Genomic DNA, 13,071 nt, shown 5'->3' with positions numbered 1-13,071 from the left:
TATGTCGGAAAACTAGCACCTGCTTACATCGAGAATCCTTGCTTCATTTTTAAGTAGGAAAAACTAAGTTGTTGCATTCAATTTGGCGGGTAAATGCGAGATATTTTCAATAGCTGAGTTGGGTAAAATATGAAGTATATTTGAATCGTAGTTACACTTTGTTTAAAAAGTAATTTTTTTGAAGATCAGCTCATGCGGAGTAAGAGGAAGAAGAGGAAATAAAGAAAAATTTTTCCCTGGCTATGATTAAGTAGAGTTGCTCAGCTCTTAAGAGACTCCACCGCAAGGGGCAGGAGCCAAGCTCCTGCTGGAGATATCTGACGCTCTCCCGGTGCCTGAGTCAAGCCTTTCCTTGTGTTTTTTATTTATTTTCCATGGGTAACCTCAAGTCAAGACTAAATTTACAGGATACGTTAGTGAACTTCCTCTCCACTAAATATAAATTTACCGGAGAACTTTTGATGAACTTAAAGTTGAATGTACATGATATAAATTTTCATCTCGTGTTCTTGCAAAATATTTCTTAATGAAGAAAGCTGTTGATTTTCTGTTAGAAATCCTTTCTAGTTTACTACACGTTATACTTAGGCCAAATTGTTATTTGAAATTTGCGGAGAACAGGCATATTGGTTCTTAACATAAATAAACGAGCTAGTGCACTTAGGCGTGTGTGGTGCGTGTATGCATCGGCGCTTCTTGAGGTGTTGAGTTGCTGTTGACTGCAAAAATTAGCTCTCAATGAAACAGTTTGCATCTGGAAACTAAGTAAGGAGTGTTCTAGAATTTTTTTTGCCGCGCTATGGTTGGAGCCTGTGGCGAACCAATGATGGACGTGAAGTCCTCAATTTGATCAAATGCATGCAGTGATTGACTTGATTTGTGCCAAGAGTATTGGTTAAAGAGAATGTCTCTCGTACGGCGCTGAGCTGCATAAAATCACCTGGCAATTGTCCGTAAGGTAGGGAAATGGCTGTTAATTTTAGTTCATCTACGGCAACTGATTGCATTTCCTTTGTCCAGGTTATTAGTAGGGCTTATAATTTTTTTGGCAATGCGCGAATATCTGCGGAAAAGTTCCTATTACAAGTCACTGCTGAGAAATGCAACAGTGAACCATCTCTCTAGCAGAGCTTCGTCCGACACGTCTGGCAACGTCATCGCTCGCTTCAGCAATGGGTGAGAGTCTGTAGGAGTTCGTATGGCACAAATCGTGCCTTGAAATTTTATCCTGTATGCTTGGAAATTTGATGGAATAAACAATGGGCAATATAAAGTATCGGTATTTCGAGAGATAGAGTTCAGGCCTCACAATCTTCGCCTTCACGTGGAAACTTGTAAATTGCTACATTGTAGGGAATGCATGTTATTAATTGGAAATGTTTTTAAGGATGCGATTTGAAGGTGTTTATAAAAGATTTTCGAAATCATTCTTTCCCGTCTCCACATTCTAAGGTTTTATAATAAACTATTTTGTGAGTTATTGAGGTCAAAGCCTGATTGAAAGTTTTGCCTGAAAACCTCAAAAAATAGTCCTAATATAAGAACGCTTGCCCTGCAGCCGCAGCCTAACCCTGGAGACTGGGCGGCATGCGCGCATGGCGGACGGTTCGGTCGTGGCCACAATGGGCAACACGTCGGTGCTGGTGACGGCCACAAGCAAGCCTTCCTCGACCCCTCAATCCTTCCTGCCCCTGACGGTGGACTACAGGCAGAAGTACGCCGCCGCAGGCCGCATCCCCACCAACTACCTCAAGAGGGAACTCGCTCCCTCCGACCACGAGATTCTCACAAGCAGAGTTATCGGTGCGTCTCGTCGGAATGGTGCATTATTGTGCCCATCATCTAGCAATTGATTAAGCGTACGAACCTGTAGTGTGGATTGAAATAATCTAATTTATCTGACTAACTAAATCTAATCTAATTGTTCTTAGTTTGTTTTAGGTAGCCGACTATTTCGAGTAAAGGATGTTGTCTGTAAGCAGGTTTAGCTCAGGATGAAGCTGCGTGATAAAGAATTCAGTTAGATAACAAGTGATTGCATAACGGTATGTGTGCTGTGCTGGCCTGTAACTTTATTCGAAGTTGTGAGGGATTCCTGTAATATGAACCTTTGAAACACTCGAAATAAAACTTTCTTAATGCGCTATTGCTCTTCAGATGTATTCTGCTTAACTTTCATGGTGCTCCATGAATTCTAGTAATTCTAACAGCTTCTATTTGATTGTTGAAAGTGTGTTACTGTGGACTGGGTGGAATTATCCAGCAATTTTTTTCTATTCTTTTGATGGGTCTTTTAAATCATTGTAATCTTTTTTTTTTAGGTTGTACTCGATGAAAAATTTTACAGGAATATGGAAATGCCTCGAATATGGCTTGCGTATTATAAATACGCAAATAAACGTATTAAAAATACACAAATCAACGTACTATATTAATCAGAATAATTTTTATTTCCAGATCGATCTGTGCGGCCAATTTTCCCGGTTGGTTTCATGGACGAGACGCTGCTAACGTGCAGCCTGATGGCCGTGGACGGCTTCAACAGTCCCGACGTGATCAGCATCAACGCTGGTCGGCAACCTGTACCGTTAATTATCTTCTTGAATACCATGAAAATGACATTGTACTCCAAACCTGCAATTCATAAATTTTCAGAACTGTTTAAAAGCAGTAATATTTAGATAAATAATTTCTCTTGAAACTTGCAGCGTCTGCGGCGTTGGCTGTATCACCCATCCCTTGGGGCGGGCCGGTGGGAGCTGTAAGGATGGGCTACAGTGACGACGAGCTTCTGGTGAACCCTACGAGGAGGGAGCTGCAGCACAGCGAGCTGGACCTCGTCGTTACGGCGGGGCCCAAGAAAACTGTCGGTCAGAGGCTTTATGTGTAGTCGTTGCTCGTAGTCTCATAATTCTTGTTAACTAAATATGCATTTTATTGTTAAGTTCAGCCTGTTTATGTGGCCTAGTAAGCTGCGTGCTGTTGCGTGCAATTTTTCAGGCGTTCAATAGTGTTAAGTACACTCCTGTTTTAGATTCCATTGACTGGTTTTGGTTTTAGTAAGTTGAATTGACTGAAACTGAAGAATTTCAAAGCCTAAAAGCCACAATAAAAGCCAGAAAAGCCACAATATGTGTTTTGAAAGGCATTGTAAAAGACTAAAAATGCATGATAACCTTCATTTCAACTTCTCTTTAATTATTATACTAATCTTCCGACATTTATTTCGCCCACAGTTTCGCTTCATAAACTGACAAATTTACTCAAAAACATTAATATTCAAGATCTGTGTTGCAATATCATCATTGTGAGCCTCTGAGGGCATTTGTTAGAACCGCCATCTATTGGTCGGGGTGTTGCTACAGTGGCTTCCTACCCCTTGTGTCTACGTGAATTAATATGCGTACAAATATTGCCATGCGGCCTCCTACTTTTATTGTTTCTCAAATCAGGAACTGAGTAATAATGTGTTCTCAAGTTTTCATTCAACTCTTCAAATCGAGAGTTTTTTCTCTCTCAGAATTCAGGATGTCTTCATCTGTATAGTAGGCAGCAGCATAATACATTTTATGCTAGGCCGTCATGTTGACAAGAAGTCGTTATTGCTTCAACTTTTATGATCAAATTCGTCTATCTACTACTATTGTTAATTAATTTCATCGATTAATAGATTTACAAACGCTCAGTGCATCAAGCTTGCGACGCGGCCTAGAGGCTGACAAAAATCAGCTCTTCTACAGTCTTCTCTCTAATGAACATCTTTATCCCTTTCGCGGCTATTGACCATGTAATGATAGCATTTAATTAATTCTTTAAAGTTTGGAAGTAAATATTAGTAAACACTTACTCTAATTGTGCTTGCGTGCGGAAAGGTTGACAATGAAGCTATATGGCCATTGATGCTGCAGGCATGCTGCATACGCGCTGGCTGTTCCATTGTTCCATGTTGTTGGTATACGGTACGATTTGATGTATATTAATTATGCTTGTATGTCAGTAATGTTGGAGGGCGGATGCAACAACATCCTGCTACCCAAGCTGCAGAAGGCCATCAAGGCGGGCGTCAAGGAATGCCAGGTTGTGGTGCAGGCCATACAGAAGCTCGCTGAGCGCTACGGCAAACCCAAGAATTCTTTCCAGAAGCCACAACTTCCTCTTGAAATATTTGAGGCTGTCGAGTAAGTGCTAACATTCTGCTATTATTTAACGATTTTGTTACATATGTATTGAGAAATGAGCTACGCGTTACGAGAAGAGATTTGATCAAGTTACGCTGGTAATCACTGTACTTTGGGCTGATTGGGTTGGGTTATAACTGAACTGTGCGTTAAGTAATCACAATGTATAAAAGGTATGTTTTCACTTCTTATTTTTAAATGAATATTTTTCAATATTTTGTGTATCGTAGCTTCTAAAAGCTTCTAAAGAATTTTAACAAGCTTTGCAAAATTTGCGTAATAATTTTTCTGTTAAAGCCCCTGCATTACTCACGTCCCCTTTCTTGGTCCTCCATCGTACAAGGAATTCTATGATGGTTTAGGCACGTGAATACCTTGCATTGTATTCAGCCATACCTGCCGCCGTTCTCAGATCTCTGATCAGCGAGCGGATCACGGAAATATTCCAAGACTATTCCTACGACAAGCAGTCGCGTGACGCAGCCATCACCGCCGTGCGAAGAGACGCGAGCGCGACGCTGGCTCAGCAGTTCCCTGACCGCAGCGCCGAAGTCGAGAGCGCCTTTAATGAAATCACTAAGAAAATATTCCGGCAGCTGGTGCTGGAAACCGGTGTTAGGTGCGTAGTGTCTGCCTTGGGTTGCTTTTTAATCGTTTGAACCTCAGTGAGGGATTTCGCTCTGCATTTAAACTTGTGACATTATTTTTTCCTGCATGTGACTGTAAGATGAGTATATTTTCTGATGGTCTATTTGGCCTTAGAGAATTAAGACGCTGGCACTATCAGTAACTGAAAAAATTGTCGAGAGACACCACAAAAATTTCTAAAGACACCACATTCCGAGGATTATCAAATGAATTTTTGCACAAAGATTCAACTAATTTAATTTGGAAAACATGAAGATCTAAGATCTAACTACCTATAGCAAGCTGAAAAATTCAAAATATTGCTTATTTGTTAGATGCGACGGCCGCGGGTGCAGCGACCTTCGTGCGATGCAGTGCAGGAGTGACGTGTTCCCCGCACTGCACGGGTCGTCGGTGTTCCAGCGCGGCCAGACGCAGGTGCAGTGCACCGTAGCCTTCGACAGCCTGCACGCTGACAGTCCCCTCAACCCCCTGCTGCAGGCCACCGGGTCAGTCCACGCATTGCGTCTCTCACAAAATATCTTAGCAATGTTAGGCATCCGCAATGTTATTGTTTCTGGAATGCCTGAGATTTGAGATAATTATTTTTATCATTCATCTATCAGGGATGATCATTTGATTAGTTATTCGCAGGTTTCTGATCTATTTTGTTCACAGAGGAACCAAGGACAGAAATTTCCTGCTGCACTACTCGTTCCCTTCGTTTGCAACGAACGAGCTGGGGCGCGGCGGCGCTGTTACGAGGAGGGAGATCGGCCATGGAGCTCTAGCTGAGAAAGCTCTGCGCCCTCTCCTCCCCACCAATCATCCCATGACAATACTCCTCTCAGCGACTGTACTGGAAAGCAACGGTAACTATCCTGGCAGTTGCTTAAAAATTTTACCCTTTCTGGGGTTACTGTGCATCATCCAACACAATAAAAACAAGCCCAACAACGCGCACATACACGTCTGCCAACGCTACCAAGTCCCATAAGTCCATAATCAACTCTTAATCAATGTAATAGAATGCGTGGCCTGACAATCCACTTAATAGAACTTTCTGCCTTCCCGCGTGGATTGTCTGTCTGGCGTTTCTTCGCATAGAGCATTAGAACAACATTCATTACAGGCTACACAACAATCACATGGTTCTCTTCAATGGTCGTTGGTGTAAGAATGTAACCCGCCTACAAATTCGATTGAAAAAATTGCAACTTAAAATTATAGAAGTAAATGCAAATTTTTCTTGTATTGTATCTAGATTACTTTAAGAAGTTTTTAGTTAAGTCATTGGAAGTTCATTCTACCTCTACTTATGATCTTCAACTTCCCTGTGCATGCATTGTTCTCATCGTTATAATATTCCTTCTCACCCGAGTGTTATTTACTGTGACACAGGCTCGTCATCAATGGGTACGGTGTGCGGCGGCAGCATGGCTCTCTACGACGCTGGAGTGAAGCTCACCGCACCCGCCGCTGGTGTAGCGCTGGGTCTCATCTCCAGCAGCGACGACAGCGGCAACATCACCGACTACAAGATCCTCACTGATCTGCTGGTGCGGCATACAAGGGGACTGCCTGAGCTTTAATCTAGTCTGAATTTGTACGGAGACATCAGAGGTGCAGCATAAGTGGGAGGCTTAAGTGCCTGTCGGGTGGCATGTTGTTGTTGTTGTTGGTTGCGACCGTCACGCACGCCGGGGGGGAGGCTCTGGTGGCGGGCGGGGGGCCGGAACCGGAAGAGGTGGGAGGTGGGCGAAGGCAGGGAGGGTGGCTAGGAAAGCCGCTACCTCCACGGGGCTGTCCCACAGTGAGGAGACGCTGTCAACAATGTCTTCACAGAATTTATTTTAAACCTAGAAGTACAGAAACTGTAAAAACTGAGTCCTAAACCAGAAAATGAACTCTTTCTAAAAACAGAACATTTAAAACTATTGCCATCTCTATGAACCAAACAGTGTAAAAATGATAATTTGTTTTCTACTTCAGGTTCCATGGTAAACTTGATATTCGTATGTTTACTATTCAGATAATTTAGAAATAAAGTCATGTGAGATTGGCATCAAAAGAGTAAAAAAGTGTCATCTATATACCTTTTGTAAAAAACAGGTTTAAAGCTAATAGGGCAGTCATTTAACCATATTGTTTCGTGGAAGCACATAAAAATATTTGCAAAAGTTGGCCCTAATGGTAGACCCATGCCAAGACCCTCACACTGTTGATAAAATTTCCCATTGAACATGAAAAAAGAATTCAAAACCGACAGTTCAAGAAGGTTTTTAAAAAGTGTCTTTGGAAGTCCAATTATAGTAGCACCAGGATTAGTAAATAAAGAGTCCCAAACAGATGTCAATAGTTTCACGTACTGGAATATTTGTAAATAAATTTTTAACATCAAAAGAGGCCATGAATAATGTATTAGCATTTTTTATAGTCAAAATTTCATTGGAGAACATATGAGAATTTTCAGTTGTATATTGATTTTATATTGATTTTGCGTGTATAATACTCCTAGTTTCAATTTGGCTAAATTTCTCGTACCTATTTTGTCTCCATACACGCAAAATCAATATACAACTGAAAATTCTTATATGTTCTCCAATGAAATTTCAACTATAAAAAATGCTAATACATTATTCATGGCCTCTTTCGATGTTGAAAATTTATTTACAAATATTCCAGTACGTGAAACTATTGATATCTGTTTGGGACTCTTATTTACTAATCCTGGTGCTACTATAATTGGACTTTCAAAGACACTTTTTAAAAACCTTCTTGAACTGTCGGTTTTGAATTCTTTTTTCATGTTCAATGGGAAATTTTATCAACAGTGTGAGGGTCTTGGCATGGGTTTACCATTAGGGCCAACTTTTGCAAATATTTTTATGTGCTTCCACGAAACAATATGGTTAAATGACTGCCCTATTAGCTTTAAACCTGTTTTTTACAAAAGGTATATAGATGACACTTTTTTACTCTTTTGATGCCTATCTCACGTGTCTTTATTTCTAAATTATCTGAATAGTAAACATACGAATATCAAGTTTACCATGGAACCTGAAGTAGAAAACAAATTATCATTTTTTGTAAAGTCTTCCTTCTTCCGTTATTCTTGGCTATATGGAATAAATAACTAAAAAGTATCAATTCCAAATATCATAGCAAAGTGAATCTATTAAACATTTTTAGAATTATTTTCCTGTATCTTTCAATAAATAAAATTGGAATTCTTCCTAATTTAGTTCAGAGCTTAAACATATAAAAGATAGCAATAATTGGATGTGGCAGATAGAGCGACACCTAGACTGAAGTGATTAATAGTGTGATTACTGTGCCGAAACTATTTTAGAAGTTTTAGAAGCTTGCGACAAGATGTATTTTAGAAGTTTGCGACAAGTTTTCTAAATCATCTATAGAGAATATAGTTTTAGCATCACGAAAGATATTTTGGAAAAAATTTAACTAATAAAAGTGCCTCTATTTTCCCTGGAAATGTCGCCCACTTGAAAATAAAAACTATAGAATCCTCTTACATTATCTGCATGTACGTCCATTCTCTCCCAGCGCCCTTGCCCCTCACCAAACAGTAGCTAGGTACCTTTGCTGCCATCCTGCATGCATCCTCACTTTGACATCCCTTTCAGTGCCACGAGTAAATAGCACTGGCAGTGAGACTGATTGGTGTGGGTGGCCATGGAAGCCCGTATAATATTTATAAATGTACAACTAGCAGGGTAGCCCGGCGTTGCCCTGGATCAATAATACACGAAATTTAAGAATCTTTTTAATAATTATAAAGCTAATGTGTGTTAATAAGCGAAAGAACCATTCAGACCCACATTTTACATTAGAACATTAAACACGCATTTGACTCTCGTTCCGAAATTTCAGAAAAAATATGTGTCCCTTCAATTGAATTTCATGTATATACGAACTTTAAAAATAAATATTCAATTTATGAATCGAACATTCTCTCTAGTTTTGCAGCACCGGCTATTGTACAACTAAAAAGAATTTTCAAGTACAGGTAATATCCCGGTACGAAAAGTATGCGCAACAATTATAAGAAAGGCATATTTTAAAAAATACGTATAAAAAGCGTCATTGCATCACTAGTATGTTGGATGTGCTTAGTGATGGCACAGTGCAGAGTTTTTCTTTCACATGGGGTTCCTTTCTAAATTAATGTTACAATTTAGATTCCAAATTTTACGTAATCTGTTGTCTCACTTTTTTATATATACCTATTTTCCTTTGAGATTAATTCATCTTGATTTCCTACGGCGTAAATGTTTGTGGTTACAGCTTGCTGCGTTGGTGAAAACATGCTTGGGTATGCTTCCTGATCGACTACAAATGTGCTCATCATTAAATAATACTATGTTAACCTGAAAATACAGATGGCACATTCATCAAATTTATTGGTTATACTCGTAACGGAACGGTATCTTACACTGAATAAAGTAGCATAGGCGACTGATGAAACTTATTTTGAAATTTACGCCTTGAAATTTAACACAACCTGACGCAGGATAAAACGTGTTTATCTCAACGGCATAAACTCATCATGTTTATTATGAGTTCAAACTCCTTTGACGGCGTAAACTTCGATTTCGACGACTTTAATTTAATCTAAATTCCTTTAGATTTGGTGGGAGGATGCCAGCCACATCTGCGTGTTCGCGCCCAACCGCTTGGCGTTTGAAGAAGCCAAGGAGACGCTGGACGCGCTGCTGGAAGATNCAACATCACCGACTACAAGATCCTCACTGATCTGCTGGTGCGGCATACAAGGGGACTGCCTGAGCTTTAAGTCCTTGTCGGGTGGTATGACCGCATACGGCGCCTTGCTTCGATATTTGTCTCCATGCACTGTATTCATAGGACCCTTTAGATACCCTTCATTTCTAAAACAAAATAAATCTTCAATTTGGTTGGTTGAAGTTATTCACTTTTTGCTTAAAATTTGTTGTTGCGTTTTACTGTATTCTAATGTTTTGGGATGAATATTATAAAGTTATTGAAATATGTTGTGAATTCCTGATCAACTCTGTTTATAAAATAATATGCGTTTAAAAATTACTTTTTAAAGACAACACTTCCAAAGAATCCAGTGTCTCCAATCTTACAGATGTACAATGAATTTCTCATTTAGTTTTCGAATATTAAAAAAATTAATTTTTCAATTTTTTTAGATATAAATTTTTTTAATATATAACTTTTTTTCAAAATTATTTATTCTATTAATTGATTCATGCATTGCTTCTGACTTCACACAAGTGTGCAAAATTTCAGATCAATTAGACAGGTAAAAGTGTGTCAAATATCAGTTATAAGATTTGTAGCTGACAAAATTATTTTTTCAATTTTTTTAATATTGAAATTTTTTTTTAATTTTTAAAATCATTTATTTTGACATTTGATTCATGCATTGTCTCCAACTTTACACAAGTGTGCAAAATTTCAAATCGATAGGATAAGTAGAAGTGTGTTAAATTTCGATTACAAGATTTGTAGCAGACAGACAGACAAACAGACAGACAAACAAGAAGTGAAGTTAAAGAGAAGTGTTGTAATAATTAGTTGCGATTTTCTTGTGGTTTGAATATTCTTTCAGCTCAATGCAAAAATGTTTCAATTACAAATTTACAGATTAATATGGTATGCTTTTTTTGCAGGGAATTGAGGATTACTTGGGGGATATGGACTTTAAGATAGCCGGCACCCGGCAAGGGGTGACTGCCCTGCAGGCTGATATCAAGCTTCCAGGCGTGCCTCTTTCCATCATCATGGAGGCGTTACTGAATGCAACCCCCGCGCGGAATAAGGTATCTGATCTTTTCTTCTGTCGCAGTACTTATCTTTTCAGCATTAACTTATCTAAAAATATAAGTGACTGGCAATGCTTATGCATGAATTTATTATCTATTCATAAATACTGTAGCAGTAATGGTGCTGAAATCTTGAGGCCAACAAAATGATGGACTTTTCTCTTTTCCAAGATTCCATTGCATTGAGACCAAACGTTATCTGACTGGCCGCTGCTCACAGATCATACAGCTGATGAACGACGAGATAAAGCAGCCCCGGGAGAGCAAAGACACGTGGCCTGAGGTGATGACACTCGAAGTGCCGCCGTCCAGACGCGCCAGGCTCGTCGGTCCTGGAGGCACGACGCTGCGCAAGATCCAGGCACAGACTGGAGTCGAGGTTTGTATGTCGTGTGTCGTAATGTGGGTATTGGAAAGCTTGCGGTTTGTAATAATAACTGACCTTTCTTTAAAAATATGGAGGGATAAAATGCCAATGGTTATGGTTTTTCTAATCTCAAGACCCCAAAAAATCGATTATGAAAGAGTAAAGTCTTCCTTCTTCCGTTATTCTTGGCTATATGGAATAAATAACTAAAAAGTATCAATTCCAAATATCATAGCAAAGTGAATCTATTAAACATTTTTGGAATTATTTTCCTGTATCTTTCAATAAATAAAATTGGAATTCTTCCTAATTTGGTTCAGAGCTTAAACATATAAAAGATAGCAATAATTGGATGTGGCAGATAGAGCGACACCTAGACTGAATTGATTAATATGAGTTCAAACTCCTTTGACGGCGTAAACTTCGATTTCGACGACTTTATTTTAATCTAAATTCCTTTAGATATGGTGGGAGGATGCCAGCCACATCTGCGTGTTCGCGCCCAACCGCTTGGCGTTTGAAGAAGCCAAGGAGACGCTGGACGCGCTGCTGGAAGATAAAGAACCAACACTCGAGTTCGGCGCCATCTACACGGCCCGCATCTCGGAGCTCAGGCCCACGGGAGTCATGGTGCAGCTCTATGACGACATGACTCCTGTGCTGCTACACAACTCACAGCTCGACATGAAGAGGGTGCGATAATTTAATAATTTTTATATAATTGATATTTTTTCGATACGAACTTACTGGAATATTTCCCTTATTTCTCAAATCGATATTAACTTTGTAAATGCGCAAGTTCACTCGTGACCTGCGAAGATTATATCTGATGTACATTTATCAAACGTGATTTTTTCCTACATCTTGTCTGACGATGTATGATATGAATGTATTGAATTATTACTAAGCAGTTCGTCATTAATGGGACATGTACTGTAGTCATCTTGTAGCTGCTTCGAAAGGTCGCTAATGTTCAAAATACATTGTTTTTTTCCAACTGTGTTGCCAGGTTCAACACCCTAGCGCCCTAGGTTTAGAAGTGGGCCATAGCATCAAAGTGAAGTATTTTGGCCGTGACCCGAGCAGTGGTCAGATGAGGTTGTCACGACGAGCCATCCAAGCTGTGTCGGCTGTGACAAGAGACCTGCATAAAGCATCCAGCGAACCACCGTCTCCTGCAGTGGCCTCTCAGGCTACTGACGCCGCAGCAACTTCTGATGAAAACTTTGCTGCGTCAAAACAATCAGAAAGCTTGTGAAATTAGTATTATGAATTTTTAGTCTTGCATTGCGAGGATTTGTGGCACGGTCAGTAGGAGGGATTAATTTGAGGCAATTAAAACATTTAAAATGTTTTAAATTCGGCTGGCTTCTAGGAATATTGGTATCAGGCGATAGATTTTTTACTGCTCTTTGGGCGAATCTTAAAAATTGTTATCCAGTCCTACAATGATTGTTAATTATTACATAATTCTAGGGATGAGTGTTGCTCGTACCGACACATTGTAAAGCGAGATTCTTCTAGCTCTCCTTGCTTTTTTGATTCGCTGTTGATGTCCTGATAAGTTTTACCAACTTTTCATGCCCGTTTTGAACGATGTTTTACAAAGGAAAGCGTGTGCTTCCACCCAAGTTTGTTTATTGCTAGCCGTGCTCAGCTGTCTGTGATTTCCGTCTATTAGTCGCTATGTATTCTAGTCCATATGACCCGATGTTGCGCGGCGTCAACAAATCTGTGAACTCTAAAGAATAATTACAAAGCATTTGCAAATCCCCCTGACATGAATCGTTAAGCGTCCTGTTCTGATATGATCAATCTGAACAGAAAAGATTTGGCTTCTCGAACGTCGCAGCAGTTCATGTTTCACTTCAAAGTAATGTACATTGTTAACTTGTGCATATGTAAAGTACTGAAAGTGTACAGTTTTTTTTATAAGTCGTATATCTGCTTGTCAAAATAAGACATTCCCTAATTTGTATTTGTCTTCTATTTGCCTATTTCTCCCCGTATTTTTAGTACCGTATGCTAGATGCGTTTCTCTGAATAATCATATCCAATAGAATCC

General features: G+C 39.5%; 1 protein-coding gene across 1 annotated transcript; it reads left to right on the top strand.

The window, feature by feature from the left end:
• Positions 1-995: 995 nt before the first annotated feature.
• LOC108675854 (polyribonucleotide nucleotidyltransferase 1, mitochondrial-like) lies at positions 996-12,984 on the top strand. Its single transcript, XM_018163902.2, has 13 exons — positions 996-1,176; positions 1,559-1,803; positions 2,458-2,571; positions 2,709-2,870; positions 3,998-4,178; positions 4,591-4,797; positions 5,141-5,314; positions 5,484-5,677; positions 6,207-6,364; positions 10,487-10,636; positions 10,860-11,018; positions 11,469-11,699; positions 12,016-12,984. Exons 1-13 carry the CDS (start codon positions 1,052-1,054, stop codon positions 12,262-12,264), a joined length of 2,349 nt encoding a protein of 782 aa, XP_018019391.1. The 5' UTR covers positions 996-1,051; the 3' UTR covers positions 12,265-12,984.
• Positions 12,985-13,071: the final 87 nt, after the last annotated feature.

The sequence above is a fragment of the Hyalella azteca genome, unplaced genomic scaffold (assembly GCF_000764305.2).
Source record: "Hyalella azteca isolate HAZT.00-mixed unplaced genomic scaffold, Hazt_2.0.2 contig4874, whole genome shotgun sequence".
In the NCBI taxonomy this organism is placed as follows: Eukaryota; Metazoa; Arthropoda; class Malacostraca; order Amphipoda; family Hyalellidae; genus Hyalella; species Hyalella azteca.
The sequence above is the reverse complement of the archived record's forward strand: the minus strand, read 5'-3'. Positions and strand labels throughout refer to the sequence as shown.

Coding starts and splice junctions, on each gene's coding strand:
- LOC108675854 (XM_018163902.2), top strand. CDS start 1,052: ATGCGCGAATATCTGCGGAAAAGTTCCTATTACAAGTCACTGCTGAGA. Junction 1,804..2,457: donor TCTCACAAGCAGAGTTATCG/GTGCGTCTCGTC, acceptor TTTTATTTCCAG/ATCGATCTGTGCGGCCAATT. Junction 2,572..2,708: donor CGTGATCAGCATCAACGCTG/GTCGGCAACCTG, acceptor TGAAACTTGCAG/CGTCTGCGGCGTTGGCTGTA.